Source organism: Tursiops truncatus, chromosome 15 (assembly GCF_011762595.2).
Source record: "Tursiops truncatus isolate mTurTru1 chromosome 15, mTurTru1.mat.Y, whole genome shotgun sequence".
NCBI classification, from domain to species: domain Eukaryota; kingdom Metazoa; phylum Chordata; class Mammalia; order Artiodactyla; family Delphinidae; genus Tursiops; species Tursiops truncatus.
Genome location: NC_047048.1, coordinates 57,378,783 through 57,394,168, shown reverse-complemented (window position 1 = coordinate 57,394,168; position 15,386 = coordinate 57,378,783). Strand labels below are relative to the sequence as shown.

Genomic DNA, 15,386 nt, shown 5'->3' with positions numbered 1-15,386 from the left:
GATTTAGCAGGTCTGGGCAGGGCCTAAGATTCTGCATTTCTGACAAGCTCCCACTTAATGCTGAAGCTGCTGGTCCAGGGACCACACTGGGAGGAGCAAGGATTTAGAGTCAGATAAGGAGATGGAGAAAAAGACTGGTATAAGAATTCACCTTAAGGAGAGACTACCTTTGATAATCCCTGGGGTAAAAACTGAGACCTTGAGAAGTCTGGGTGGGAGTGACAGCCCCCGCAGGTGATGCGGAGGGGGGCATAGGTCAGAAAAGGAGGTGGGGGTGCCTCTGGGGTAGTAGGAGGCCCAGTAGTGGCCCTGGGACCTTCATTTGGGTCCATGTGGGGTGGACCACTAACTGCACACTTGGAGGCCCCCCAAAAGAGGATGGGAGTCAGAGGATGGGATGGGGGCAGGAAAGTGATATTCCAGGGGTGTCTGAAAATGAAGCAGCAGGCTGGGTAGGCCACCCCCATGCTGTTCTGCAGGAAAGTGCTGGACTCATTCTGGGCTTGTTCAAAGCCTGGTCAGGACACACCAAGCCAGAATGTGGGGAGAGGGTCAGAAACGGCTCAGCCCTCGGGTCAAGGGCGAGATGATTTCTGGCCCGGGAACTAAGAGGAATGAAATCTGAGAGGGAAGATTCTCTGGCTGGGGAACAAGAGGAAGTGAGTCCTAACTCAGTATCCAACTTGCATCAAAAACCAAGAGGTGTCTGAAAGGCACAGGTTGGAAACGAAAATGCTTTAGTGTTTAGACAAGCCACGGACTGGACTAGGGATGGGGGATGCAGGGACGGCGCTCGGCGCGTCTGGGGCCCAGCCTAAGGGAGAAAGGTTTGAGTCCCAGGCTGAGGTTAAACCGAGGTCAGGGGAAGGCGGACAGGACCAATGGGGCGAGCAAAGAACATCAAGAGTAAAAGCCTGAAGGCGTCAAAATGAGCGGCAAGTGCAGGAACCGGGCGTCGGCGTGGAGAGTACGGCGGGTACTTGGGAGACGAAGATGAGTGGAGAAGAAGCCGGGACTTCGTCCAGTGGCGACCCGGAGGCGGTGGAGGTTTCTGAGTGCGGCCCTGCTCGCTCCTCCGGCTTCGCCCGGGCTCCCCCGCCTCGCAGCCCGGTCAGCTCTTTGCCCGGGCCTCCCGGGCCCACGCTGGTCCCTCCCGTTCCTTCCCGCGGCCTCGGGCAGGCCGCAGCCCCCAGCCCCGGCGACCGACTCGCCAGGGTCCGCCCCGCCGCGGCGGCCCGGGCCCGGCCGCTCCTCCCCCGATGATGTCACGTCCCTGGCCGCCCCTCGGCCGGCCGCGCCGCCCCGCCCCCGCCTCCCCCGGCCCCCAGTCCCCTGGGCCCGCCAGCTCCCGCCATCCCTCCTCCCGCCCGCTCTCCCTGCCTTCGGCTCCCGCTCCCCCGGGAGCGGCGGCGGTGGCGGCGGCGGCGGGATGGCCCGGGCCCGCGGCCAGGCTCCGGGGAGCGGCGGGCGGCGGCGGCCGCGGCGGGGCGGCGCGGGAACCGGGCCCAGGGGGGAGTCGGCCGGGCTGCTGCTACTGCTGCTCCAGGTGCTGCCGCCCGGGGCTGCGGCAGGGCCGGGGCGCCGGAGCACGCGGGGCGCCGGCGGCGGAGGCGTCTGCTGGCCCGGCGCTGCCCCTGCCTTTCCTCGGGACGCACGGCTGCTGCTGCTCCTGCCGCCGCTACCGCCGCAGTCGCCGCCGCCGCCGCCGCCGCCGCCGCCGCCGAGCTCCGCGCCCGCAGCCTCCTCCTCCTGGATGGTAATCAGCGTCCCGCGCCGGCGCCGCGGGCGGGTGGGCGGGAGGTGGGGGCGGCGAGGGGAAAAGGGCGGGCAGCCCCGCGCCCCCGCCTCGCCTGAGGCAGTTCAAGGGGTGCTCGGGCCCCCCCCTCCGACGACCGCGGCCCTGGGCAGCCGCCAGAGCGCGCCTCTAGGGCGCCTCTGCGCGGACCGGGTGCCGTCTCCGCTCCCCTCCCTCACCGCCCCGCGCTCAGTCAGCCCGCCGGCGCTCAGGCCGCGGGGAAATCCCTCCATCTCCCCGCCCCGCGCCCCGGGAGGGGAGGGGACAGCGCCGGCGCTCGCGGACCCGCTTTCTCCGAGGGAGCGCCCAGGAGGCTGGCGCGCACTGAGCGGCCGGGACTGGCGCTGCGCTGCGCTCCTGCAGGCGCCGGGTGCCGTCGGGCGGGCGGAGCTGAGACGCCCGGCAGCCTCGGCGGGACCGGATCCCCGGCTGTGGGAGCGCCCACCGATTGCGCGCCCTTATGTTTCCTGCGCAGGACGCTCTGCCCCGCGGCGGGCTGAACCTGAAGGAGGAGCCGCTGCTGCCCGCCGGCCTGGGCTCGGTGCGCTCCTGGATGCAGGGCGCGGGCATCCTGGACGCCAGCACCGCGGCGCAGAGGTAAGCGCTCGGACGCGACAGGGCGCGCTCGGGTTGGACGGCTCCGCGCCGCCTTCTCTCAGCTTGCTGAGCTGCTGGGGCGAGGGGTTGGAGGAAGCCCCAACTCTGCACTGTCCCGGCAAGCTCTTGTGCCCACCTCTCCCTGAGCGCCTCTGCTTCTTCCTGAGAATGTGGGGCGGGCCGGGGCGGGGCTTCTGCCTCCACTCCTGGATGTCCCGGCTCTGATTTCTGACTACCGCTCGCTGGCCCAGCAGTCCATGGCTCTAGAGGAGGAGGTCTCCCGGCTGCCCGCAGTCCCACAGCCACCAGCTGTTAAGGAACTGCTCACCCCTCCTTCTCAGGCAGTTAAGTGCCCCTCCTTGTCGAGTTCCATAGATCTTGGCCAGGAAAGGCACGAATCCCAGCCCCCTTTCTGCTTTCTCACATCCCTCAGAGTTGGAGGATGGGGACGTGTGGAGCTGGAGAAGCGGCTGGTGGGGAAGAGATGAGGTGGGCAGTCGGCTTGGTGGAATGATTGGGGCTGAGGATGGGTCAGGGCCGCTCAGGTCCCTCCAGGTGTTTTTCTGGTGGGTCCTACCCAAGGCAGGGGATCCCTGGGAACCCAGCACCCACACCTATCTCCTCTGACTCCTTTTCAGGAGTCTGGGCAGGGAGCCTGGGTGGGGGATGGACTCCTGGATTTGGAAAGGAAGCATAATGGTTCGTTGACCAGCCCCCCACAGCACCTGGGCTTTTTGTATCCCCAGTTGTGAGCAAGGGGAGGGGAGGTTAGACATCCTACCTGGAGTTCTCAGTGCCTGGGACTAGGGAGGTGCTGCCTCTGCAGACATATGGGACACTTGGGAGCTGGGCTTCCCAGAGGTCTGAGCAGCTGATTGTCCAGCAGCTGGAAGGGATTCTGCTGGGGGGTTTCCAGGGCAGACCAGACCTGGATGCCAGCCACACATTCACATCCCCAATCCTGTTCAGGGGATACCACCCCACCACCAACCCCAACCTCACCCCTTAACAGACACACACCTTGTTTCATGTTCAAACTGAATGGTGTTCCTGCATTCCTGTGCTTTCATGACTGTCCAGAGGGAGCACCAGGGCCTCTCTCTGGAGCTCACCTTTTTAGGAAGAGAAAGGGTCTTGCCTATGAATTAATATCCATATTTTTACTCATGATATAACTTTTCTAGAAAAAAAATGAAAACAAAACCCCATCTCTCTAAATAGCTACTGTCAATAATTTAGTGTATTTCCTTCCCATCTTCCCATTAACATATTTTTTTCCTGTGTTATACATATAATTCTGTATCCTGTTTGTTTTTCTTTTGGTTCTGGTTTTTCACTTAATTTGAGTTGGTCAATTTCTTTGTCTTTTTCTCCACCACCGCCTTTGTGATGAGAGCTCCTTGTAAGAGAGGACGAAGTTTTCCAGTGGGGCCTCATGGTTTAAGGTTCCTACTTCTCTCTGACACTCCCCTCTGTCCCTGTCAGCAGGTTTGATGAGCAGGAAGCCGATGGGAAGGAGGCAGTGCCCTTGTAGCCTGTGTGGGTGCAGGAAGTGTGTTGAGGCTCTTCCCATGAGATTGTTGTCTGCACCTGAGGAAGAGGTCTTCTTCAACACTTTCAATATGTCCTGCCACTCCCTTCTGGCTTGCAGAGTTTCTGCTGAAAGATCAGCTGTTAACCTTATGGGGATTCCCTTGTGTGTTATTTGTTGTTTTTCCCTTGCTGCTTTTAATATGTTTTCTTTGTATTTAATTTTTGACAATTTGATTAATATGTGTCTTGGCGTATTTCTCCTTGGATTTATCCTGTATGGGACTCTCTGTGCTTCCTGGACTTGATTAACGATTTCTTTTCCCATATTAGGGAAGTTTTCAACTATAATCTCTTCAAATATTTTCTCAGTCCCTTTCTTTTTCTCTTCTTCTTCTGGAACCCCTATAATTCGAATGTTGGTGCGTTTAATGTTGTCCCAGAGGTCTCTGACGCTGTCCTCAGTTCTTTTCATTCTTTTTTCTTTATTCTGCTCTGCAGTAGTTATTTCCACTATTTTATCTTCCAGGTCACTTATCCGTTCTTCTGCCTCAGTTATTCTGCTATTGATCCCATCTAGAGTACTTTTAATTTCATTTATTGTGTTGTTCATCGTTGCTTGCTTCATCTTTAGTTCTTCTAGGTCCTTGTTAACTGATTCTTGCAATTTGTCCATTCTATTGTCCATTCTATCTCCAAGATTTCGGATCAACCTTACTATCATTATTCTGAATTCTTTTTCAGGTAGACTGCCTATTTCCTCTTCATTTGTTAGGTCTGGTGGGTTTTTATCTTGCTCCTTCATCTGCTGTGTGTTTTTCTGTCTTTTCATTTTGCTTATCTTACTGTGTTTGGGGTCTCCTTTTTTGCAGGCTGAAGGTTCGTAGTTCCTGTTGTTTTTGGTGTCTGTCCCCAGTGGCTAAGGTTGGTTCAGTGGGTTGTGTAGGCTTCCTGGTGGAGGGTACTAGTGCCTGTGTTCTGGTGGATGAGGCTGGATCTTGTCTTTCTGGTGGGCAGGTCCACGTCTGGTGGTGTGTTTTGGGGTGTCTGTAGACTTACTATGATTTTGGGCAGCCTCTCTGCTAATGGGTGGGGTTGTGTTCCTGTCTTGCTAGTTGTTTGGCATAGGATGTCCAGCACTGTAGCTTGCTGGTCGTTGAGTGAAGCTGGGTGCTGGCGTTGAGATGGAGATCTCTCGGAGATTTTTGCTGTTTGATATTATGTGCAGCTGGGAGGCCTCTTGTGGACCAGTGTCCTGAAGTTGGCTCTCCCACCTCAGAGGCACAGCACTGAGTCCTGGCTGCAGCACCAAGAGCCTTTCATCCACAGGGCTCCTTAATTTGGGATGATTCGTTGTCTATTCAGGTATTCCACAGATGCAGGGTATATCAAGTTGATTGTGGAGCTTTAATCCGCTGCTTCTGAGGCTGCTGGGAGAGATTTCCCTTTCTCTTCTTTGTTCTGACAGTTCCCAGGGGCTCAGCTTTGGATTTGGCCCCGCCTGTGCGTGTAGGTCGCCGGAGGGCGTCTGTTATTTGCTCAGACAGGACGAGGTTAAAGGAGCCGCTGATTCGGAGGCTCTGGCTCACCCAGGCCGGGGGGTAGGGAGGGTCACGGAGTGCGGGGCGGGCCTGCAGCGGCAGAGGCCGGCGTGACGCTGCAGCCTGAGGCGCGCCGTGCGCTCTCCCGGGGAGCCGTCCCTGGATCCCGGGACCCTGGCAGTGGCGGGCTGCACAGGCTCCCCGGAAGGGCGTGTGGCCAGTGACCCGTGTTCGCACACAGGCCTCCTGGCGGCGGCAGCAGCGGCCTTAGCGTCCCATGTCCGTCTCTGGGCTCTGTACTCTTAGCCGCGGCTCGCGCCCGTCCCTGGAGCTCTCTCAAGCAGCGTTCTTAATCCCTTCTCCTCGTGCACCAGGAAACAAAGAGGGACGTAAAAGTCTCTTGCCTCTTCGGCAGGTCCAGACCCCTCCCCGGACTCTCTCCCGGCCAGCCGGGGCGCACCAACGCCCTGCAGGCTGTGTTCACGCCGCCAACCTCAGTCCTCTCCCGGCGCTCCGACAAAAGCCGGAGCCTCAGCTCCCAGTCCCGCCCGCCCCGGCGGGCGAGCAGACAAGCCTCTCGGCTGGTGAGTGCCGGTCGGCCCGATCCTCTGCGCTGGAATCTGTCCGCTTTGCCCTCCGCACCCCTGTTGCTGTGCTCTCCTCCGCGGCTCCCAAGCTCCCCCACTCCGCCTCCCGAAGTCTCCACCCGCGAAGGGGCTTCCTAGTGTGTGGACACTTTTCCTCCTTCACAGCTCTCTCCCGCTGGTGCAGGACCCGTCCCTATCCTTTTGTCTCTGTTTAGTTTTTTCTTTTGCCCTAACCAGGTACGTGGGGGGTTCCTTGCCTTTTGGGAGGTCTGAGGTCTTCTGCCAGCGTTCAGTAGGTGTTTTGTAGGAGTTGCTCCACGCGTAGATGTATTTCTGGTGTATCTGTGGAGAGGAAGGTGATCTCCGCGTCTTACTCTTCTGCCATCTTCCCGGAAGTCTCCAGGAAGAGGTCTTGAGTGGGGTTGAGGTGTCCAGTCTGAGTCCCCAGGGCCACATCACCAGGACTCAGAAGGCCTCCCCAGTTTGAAGAGAGGAATTTCTTCAGGCCTGGGCTGCTCATCTCCAAGTCCAGAGGCTTCTCTGTCTCAGGACACAGATTGGGAGCCCCCACACGTTTGGTTGCCTCTGGGCACCTCCTGCCGATGGGAGCAGGTGGGAGGTACTTCTTTCTCATTCTTCCTGAGATGTCATCATCTCATCCGTTGGTTCTTGATCCTCCATCAGTCCTCTATTTGGGTCTTTTCATCCTAAAACAACAATGACAGGAATTCCTTTCCCTGCCCCGCCCCTCTCTTCCACCTCCGAAGGCTCCTCTCCCTCTGTCTCGGAGGAACTTGCCCTGGAACACTCCCTGCTAGGTTGCTTGGGGTCTGACAGCTGTCTTTGATGCGCTCTTTGCCTTCACCCCCCAGCCGCCAGCTTGTCAAGGCTTCTGGACGGTGCCTCTGGGTCTTATTCCTAATCACAGTGCCCACGGCCAGCTCGTAACCATGACACACACTCTTGCCCTCCATGACTTTCCTCCCTGGCTTGAAGGTTAACCCCAGTGTATCACCTCAGCCTGCTAGCCCACTGTCCCAGCCTCCCACCTCGCCCCCGCCCCCGCAAACCGTCTGCCATGCACCAGGGGCCAAAGAAACATTTCCAAAGAACTCTTCTCTGATTGTGTCCCTCCCCAATTAAAAACTTCAGTGACCCACACACACACACTTCCTCCCAGATACTCAGCATTCAAGGCCCATCACAGTCTGATCCCAAGCTTCCTCTCAGCCTCTGTATGACTCTTGGCATCCAACAATGTCTCTTGAAACAGTTCCCCTGCTCCCAGCACCCACACACCCACTGAATAAAATCTTACAACCTCTGGAACCCTCCCCCCAGCACCTTCTCTCTCTGTGCCCTCCCATCCGGCCCAGGGGAGCAGTTCTTAGTGCTGTCTAAGGATGCTTCTCACAGGCCAGAGTCAGCTGTGCCCTGCCTGTCCTGGGCTTCCTTGCCCTGCCAGCCTACACCTTCCTTTAGGGCATGGATGGTGGCTCATTCATCCTCGTGTCCACAGCACCAGGCTCGAGCAGTCAATAGGGGGTAATGAGTATCTGCTGCAGGAAGCAGGAGTGCGTGTTAGAAGGTTACTAAGTCCGTTTTTGTTGGGCTCCGCTGTCCACGTTGGTGATCTACCTGACCCCAGGAACCAGGTACTGGAGCAGCTGCTGCTGCCCAGCTTTACAGCGCCAGGGTTTTTCAGAAGGTGGAGAAGGAGGAGAAAGCCCAGAGCCTGCTAAGATCAGTGAGGGAGGGCCTGCCAACAGGAAGGAAAGTTCTGAGCGCAAGAGGGGTAGGGAGAAAAGAGAGGCTGCATACCATACACTGGAGGTAAGAGGGAAGGCTGGCAGGGTCTTCCTGGTGGGGAACTCTGCACAAGGATCCCTGGCCTACCCTGGGCCAACAGGACTTTATCTCTCAGCACAGAAGCAGTTCTACTCTCCTTCTGATGTGACTCCCAGCCTGGGGAGACTCCTGGAGCACCCAGGCTAGCCCTCCCCCTTGAGCTGGTCCCAGAACACTAGCTGGGCCATGAGAGGGAAGCCAGCTGGGGCCGCATTTCCTGTAAGCAGCAGCAGGCTAGCATCCCTGCTAGGAAATGCTTTTGTTTGCTTTAATAATTAATAGCTCTTCCTCAGCCTGGGACCTGGCAGGCAGGCCTGTGGGTGGGTGGCGAGGGGGGTGGGCACAGAGAAGAGGGTGGACAGTCTTTGGGTAGAATTGAGAGCAAGAGGAAACATGGGAAAGCTGGCTAGTGAGATCCTCCCCTCCCCCCTCATCCAGGGACCTGATGGCTGAGATAATTTCCTGGGGCAAGTGAGCAGAGCCCCTGCTGGGGCAGTGGGACAGGGGATATGAAGCAGCCCCAAAGCCTCATCTCTGGCAGGCCCTTCTAGACCCAGGTTCTGGGCAGCTGCCTCTAGGCACCAGGTCCTCCTGCCTGCACTGTCGCACCCCAGTGAGCCTCTGCTTTTATCTTCCCAGGCTCTGGGCTAGGCCAATAGATCTTGGCTGGAGTCAGGAATGCCAGGCCCAGCTTGATGATTATCAGCAGTCCCAGGGACCCAAAGGATGCCTGCAGGGAGAGCTACGGCCAGTAGGATGCTTGGAGGAAGAGAGGATGCAGAGGAGGAGAAGGTGGGACTTACGCAACCATGCTAGGATGGGGAAAAGAAGATCTAGATTTAGCAGAGACAGTAGGGAAATCTGAGACAAAGGATGAGATGCAGGAAATACACACTTTTACTCCTTCCACCTCCAGGGTGGAGGGGGGATCAAAAAGGAGCCTCCCGCAACTGCTGATAACAACAGGGCTTCTCCCCATTTCCCCAGCATCCCAGATTCCAAGATGGATCAGGCCCAAGCCAAGGCACTGCTCGGAACCTTGGGCTGCCAAGGCAGGCAAGAGTTAGCATTTAGTAGAGGGCAGAGGGGTGCAGGGGAGACAAAGGCCTGAAGGTGCCTCTGGGAGAAGGCCAAAGCTCCAGTCTCGGCCATTGTCCTCTGTGGGATTTGAGATGCTTGTTTTAAATTGCTAGCACTTATAATAAGTACCTAATCAAGGATGTAAAGACTTATGAATGGACTTCTGACCCGAGAGCCGAGACTGACTGTGAGGGAGGCGTCCTCTGTCCTAGACAGCTGTGGCGAGGTCCAGCTGCTGCAAGAAGGTTCCTGGGGCAACCTGCTCAGCCTCGAAAAGGAGCATCTCCAGGGACTCCTGGGTGGCCAAGCAATAGCAGCCAGACAACTCTGCAGCCCCCAGATGCCCCCAGATGCATCCCCCTGTACTCTGAAGCACAGGTTACCTGAATGACTCAGGCTGTGAAGGTCAGGTTGCCCTTGGTGTCACCTTCAACCTGGATTCCCAGCACAGTACTCGGGAAGCCCACACACACCTATGCTCGGATGTCCTCCAACCAAAAAAATAGCTGTGCACACCGAAGCTTTTCTGTCCCAGTCTCCTTTAATTTGGGGGCTATTTCAAAAGATGGGAAGGGGGTGAGTGGGCCCTGGTGGAAATATGAAGATGAGCACTTTCTCCTCCCACATCCGTGCTCTTTACAGGAGCACATGCCCCACCGCCTCAGCACACTCCGGAGTTGATAGGAAAGTGTTTTGAACATTTTGTTGAAAACAATCTTTTTAAGAAAGCAAGGAGATGTGTAAATCATTTGGGAGTCTCACAAAAGTGGTTAATGTGGCTGTTTTCATCACTCAGCTGCATTTACCTGGAAAAGGCGTGTATGTGGCACGCTTTGTGCACTAATCACGCTAAGTGAATGAGACGTTTCTGAATTACAGGCTCCAGCAATACACGCACCAGGTGAGGCAGTTCTCGTGCATATTGCCAGGCTGCACGCAAGCCCTTGGGCTGTAGCTTTGCTGGCTTCCATCACACCGCAGGCCTCTGGATGGCTGGGAGTTGCTACCCCACCCATGTCCCTGGGGACCCTTGGGAAAGGGTCTGCTTCCTCTGCCAGCAACTGCCTCCTAAGACTCTTAGATGGCCAGAGCCTGCTCCACCCACCTGCACAACAGGCCAGAAGCACCTGAGAGATGACGCCCCAGAAGCCCTCAGCCAGTGACTGACTGGAGTTGGACGATGAAGACCCCAGCTCCCTTGCTCAGCCCTCTGACTAGCTGAAGCACATGTTCTAGACTTGTTTCCAGAGCTCCCTGGCGGCTGAGCTGCAGCTGCCCACAGTGGTTACTCATGGATAATGCACCTGTTAGGGACTGCCTTTCCTTCTCTCTCTCACTCCCCATACCCGCCAAGGTTTCCTGGACACCTCCCACATAAAGTGTTCACATATGAATCCTTGTCTCAGGGTCTGCTTCTGGGGAAACCCAGATAAAACACTTGCCTCTCCAGACTTCTGGGGCTCTCCTCCTGCCTCTCTCCCTTCTTCTAGATAAAGGATTCCTATCAATAAACATCCTTGCAGTTTCTCTGCAAGGGCCACCCCACTTTGGAGACCACAGAATCAGAGACCTTGGCCTTCATCCACATCTCTGCCTCTAAGGTACTGTGGGAGCACATGTCTTCTCCCAGGGTGCCCCAGCAGGCCTCTCAGACCTCTCCACGGCCCAGGTCTATCTTCTGAGCTGTTTGAGCATATTTCTGTGTCTCTTTCTTTCTGTTCTTTAATCTTGGTTTGCTTTCTCATTACAAGAGCATCAGCTCTTCCCAAGGGGAGAAGAGCAGAAGTCTCCCCCTCCCGCTCTGCACCCTCTCCCTTTGCAGCTTGCAGCTCTGCTCAGGGATGCTGATTGGTCACCCACTGCACGGGCAGGTAGGCCATGGAGGTGCCTAGGGGAACCAGAAGTCCAGACAGACTTGCATCTGGCACTCTAGCTGCTGTTCTAATCCTCATGTCCTCTGTGTTCATAGGAAATATGAGGATTTCTTTATTTTATTTTATTTATTTATTTATTTATTTGCGTTATGCGGGCCTCTCACTGTCGTGGCCTCTCCCGTTGCGCAGCACAGGCTCCGGACGCGCAGGCTCAGCGGCCATGGCTCACGGGCCTAGCCGCTCCGCGGCATGTGGGATCTTCCCGGACCGGGGCACGAACCCATGTCCCCTGCATCGGCAGGTGGACTCTCAACCACTGCGCCACCAGGGAAGCCCTGAGAATTTCTTTAAACCAAAACCTTTTCCATTTCACCTTGGTCTTCTCACTTGTCTCACAGGGGTATGAACAGGGTAAACTGGAGACATTCGCAGACCAGGAGCAGTCCTGGGCATGCCCAGCAGGGGTCTTGCCTATTCTGCCATCCTCTCCTGGTCTGCTTGGGGTCATATTGTTCTGCTGTCATTCATGATAGTGATCCCTGTCCCAGAGCTATAAACTAGCCGCCTCTGTCCCATTGCTTTGCGTGGATGTGTGTGATTGTGCCTCAGACCCACTAAGCAAGGTGGAGGATGGAGGCTGATGCTGGGCTGCCTCGAGGGAAGTAGAACTGAGCCTGATCCCACTGTGGAGTACGTCAGTGCAGCCCCTTGATGCCCTGCAGCTGGCAGCACTGGCTACTGGTCCACAGACCCCAGGCAGGGATACCTGCTCCCTTTCCCCTCCCCTGGTCCCCCCAACCACTCTCCCTAGGAATTCCCTCCTGCTGAGAGGGCAGGCCCTGTGAAGGGAGCTTGGCTTGGGGCTTAGGGCAGACTTCCCAGGTCTGGTCCTTAGGAGCCTGGTAGGAACCCCAGGCAGCCAGGACCCAGGACTGACGGGTATTTGCCAAGAGGGATGGATGGGAGAGGAAGCTCAGCATTATTGATTGACTCTTGGCCTGGGAAGTACAGGAGCGTCTGTGTAGATAGGGTATGTTGAGGGGTCCAGGGGATTGTGTGCTCGCTTAGCCTCCACCCCTCCTCTGTTAAGGCCTCTTTCTTTCTCTATAGCTCTTTCCTCACTGTCTGAGCGCCTTCCAGGCACCTTTCCTGGGCTAGATGACAGAGTAAAGGGCAGAGTGATCTGGGATGGCCCCACAGCCCATCTCCTTCTGACCTTATCTACCCCCAGGTGGTCCTGTCCCTGGGGAGCCTCACTGCCCCTAAGCTGGTCCTGGGGGCTGGAGGGAGGAGTCAGGGTTGCTGCCTCATTAGCATATTCATCAACAGTAATCAGGGACCTGCTGTGATCAAAGCTGTCTTCAGGCTTCCCTGCCTCTTGGCAAGTGGGAAGCGGGAGGGTCAAGACCTGGACTTTGGACTGTAAGCCTGAGGCTGAGGAGAAGAGAGGGACACCGAGGCAGGAGGGAGGAGGATGATCCTGGAGCAAGGAACGTGTAGAAATAACCTTTGGTGGGGAAGAGAAGGTGTTGGTGGCCCCCTCCTCATCTTGATCAGGAACAAGCAAGACCCGTCACTTCTGCCTCCAAAATTAGCATTTTACATGGACGACTGAGGCTCCCGAGCAGGCTTTCAAGAGGAGGAACGGTTTTCATTTTATTGTTTATTTACTGTAATCTGTATGAGTAAAAACACAACAAGCTTCTGAAGCCCATGACATTTCAGATATTATGGCTTTGCAAGAAGCCAAGTAAGAGTAAGTTGATTTAAAATTATAAGAAGAAAAATATTAAGTAGTGATGAGTATGGCAGATGCTGTCACAGTGGCATGTCCATGATGGGACTCTGGTCTAAATGGCTCTCAAGACAGTTCCACCATTCTCATCCTCACCTCTGCATCCCTGAAGCAGCCTCTCACTTTTCTACCACACTGTGCCCTCCTTGCTTACAGCATCTTCTAAGCCCTGCCTGACCAGAGCCTTCTGGTGGCCTTTAGTCATACTTCCCATACCACATCCCTGCACCAAAATGCTCTGTAGTCAAGTAAGCATGGCGTGTTAGTTACCTGTTGCCACATAAAAAAAAAATCACCCCCAAACTCAGCAACGTAAAACAACATTCATTATCTCACACAGTTTCTTAAAGTTAGAAATCAGGGAGCAGTGTAGCTGGGTAGTTCTGGCTCAGGGTTTCTTATGAGGCTTCAGTGATCTGAAGGCTTGACTGGGGCTGGTAGGCTTCACACAGCTGATCAGTTCATGCCGGCTGTTGGCAGGAGGGCTCAGTTCTTCTCCACGTGGACCTTCCATAGGGCTGCTTGAGTATCGTCACAACACAGCAGCCAGCTTCCCCCTGAGTGACTAATCCAAGAGAGTGAACAAGGCAGAAGCCACGTGTCTTGTATGACCTAACCTTAGAAATTGTATGCTATCGCTTGTGCCATATTCTATTGGCCACACAGACCAATCCTGATACAGTATGGGAGGAAACTATATAAGGACCTGACTACCAGGAGGCAGGGATCATGGGGAACCATCCTGGAGACTCGCTACCGCATGGGGACCACTGGCCTGAGCGGGTCAAGGAGGGTCCATTCCTGGAGGGTGTCCCAGGGCCCCCCACATACACTTGTGTATGCACTTCCCAGCAGTTGTGGGTATAGCACTCTTTCATAGAATGAGGATCTGGAGCCATGAGAGAGCTAAAGAACACACTTTGGAAGACCTTGGCCCAGAGAAGAAAGTCTAAACTCCATGGCCTGGTTTTTGTTTGCATGGATAGTCTGGCACTTCCAATAAAACCCTTTCTCTCCTCACTTCAGTCTTTGAAGTGGTCCAGTGATACTAACCCTCATACCTACAGCCATTTCTTATGCTGTTAGTTCTGCCCCTTTGCCTCCTGCCCCTGTTGAGCTCCTATTCATTCCTCAAAGACCCGGGGGAAGGCCACCATCACCGTGAAGTCTTCCCTTCATCACACACAGAAAGAATTAATCGTTTTTCCTTTGCTTTTACGGTTTTTTATATAGTGACATCTCTTAGGGGGCACCCACCACTCTGTCTTGTGTTGCAGCTCTCTGTATCTGTCTTCCCTCCCCTTCCAGGTGTTTCACTCTGGCCCCACGTGGTGCCATGTGGCCAGTGCTTGGTACATCATTGGGGTTCAGGAAATATTTGGTGAACAGGGCCTTGGTTCTTCTCCTCCTCCTGCTCTCACCCTGGCTTTGCTTCTGGGACTGGTTTCTGATGAGCCAGGAGAAAGCAAGGCCAGACCAGAAGATCCTTCTGCCCAAGGGAGCCAGTGGTGTCTTCCTCCAAGCATGGAGGCAGGTCCCCCTATACCTAGGGAGGACATTCCCACCTTCAGCCATAGCCCAGCATCCAGGCTGGCCAGACTAGTGGCCCTGAGCCAGTTCAATGTCTCTTGAGAGTCTGATGGACTTCATCATCTCCCAGGCAATACCGTAGGCTCATGCACATAGCCAGGAGCTGGGGTACAGTGGGATATTCATTCCAAAACCTCCCAGCTTCCCCTTGAGGCCCTAAAGGGCAGTCACAGGAGCCTGTGGTCGGTAAGATGGGTTGCTTGTTCATTTGGTTTTAGAGATCAGCCTTCCAAAATGTGAGGCCCAGCGAAAAGTCTGGGAAGGAGTCTGCCCGGGATGCCTCTGTTGTCACCTGTGCTTGTGCTGCTTATTCCCATGGGAGCAGGCTGGGGTAACCTCAGGGCTCGGAGGCCTGTTCTAGAACTGAGATGGCCCTGGCAAGGGTGGAATGGGCCCATCCAATTTCTTGCCCAAACTCTTGACACATCAGAGCCAAGTCTTGGCCAGCCCACCTACCTGGTCAGAGGTGATGGGGTCTTCCTCTCTGGAGGGCACTTCCAGTGGTTTCCCAGCAACTTTCCTCCCCACAGTGGCGTGGGCCTGGCACGAGCACATTTTGAGAAGCAGCCCCCCTCCAACCTCAGGAAATCCAACTTCTTCCACTTCGTGCTGGCCATGTATGACCGGCAGGGGCAGCCGGTGGAGGTGGAGCGTACAGCTTTCATCGACTTTGTGGAGAAGGACCGAGTGAGAGGCTCATGGGCTCGCTGGGAAGGAACAGGGTGGGGGGCTGGGGAGGGTTTCAGGGAACCCCCTCCCACTGGAGCAGATGATGGATAGGTGGTGGAGAAGTGGAGAAGGGGGTGGTGAATGGATGGGACGGAGGGGGGTAGGGAGGAAGTTTGGGTGGGAAGGGAGTCGGGGGGAGGGCGGTGGCTGGAGGATCCCCGGGAGCACCATGCATCTTCCGTATCTTGTCCCTGCAGGAGCCCGGGGCTGAAAAGACAAACAACGGGATCCATTATCGCCTCCGGCTGGTATATAACAACGGTGAGTGAGGCCCACTGCCCACTGGGTACCGCAGCACCATGTGACACTTGGTGCCCCACTGTCAGGGTGGAGGGGGCCTGGCTTCAGCGGGGAAAGGTGTGGAGTGTGTTCAGTCATCAGAAGCCACAGGGGCTCCCCAAATAGCAAGCCCTCTCTGCC

General features: G+C 56.1%; 1 protein-coding gene across 5 annotated transcripts in view; it reads left to right on the top strand.

Annotated features, from left to right (window-relative positions):
* Positions 1-1,351: 1,351 nt before the first annotated feature.
* Positions 1,352-15,386, top strand: part of EBF4 (EBF family member 4) — a 57,906-nt gene continuing 43,871 nt past the window's right edge. For 3 of the 5 annotated variants that reach the window (XR_004522080.2, XM_073792796.1, XM_033839976.2), the window contains exons 1-4: positions 1,353-1,756; positions 2,271-2,392; positions 14,768-14,924; positions 15,164-15,227. Coding sequence is in view for 4 of the 5 variants with exons in the window: in XM_073792796.1 (XP_073648897.1) it covers positions 1,430-1,756; positions 2,271-2,392; positions 14,768-14,924; positions 15,164-15,227 (670 nt within the window). In the remaining variant the exon portion in view is untranslated. Of the gene's footprint in view, positions 1,757-2,270; positions 2,393-14,767; positions 14,925-15,163; positions 15,228-15,386 lie in introns of all 5 variants that reach the window. The other 2 variants (XM_073792794.1, XM_073792795.1) reach the window with 1 other exon arrangement.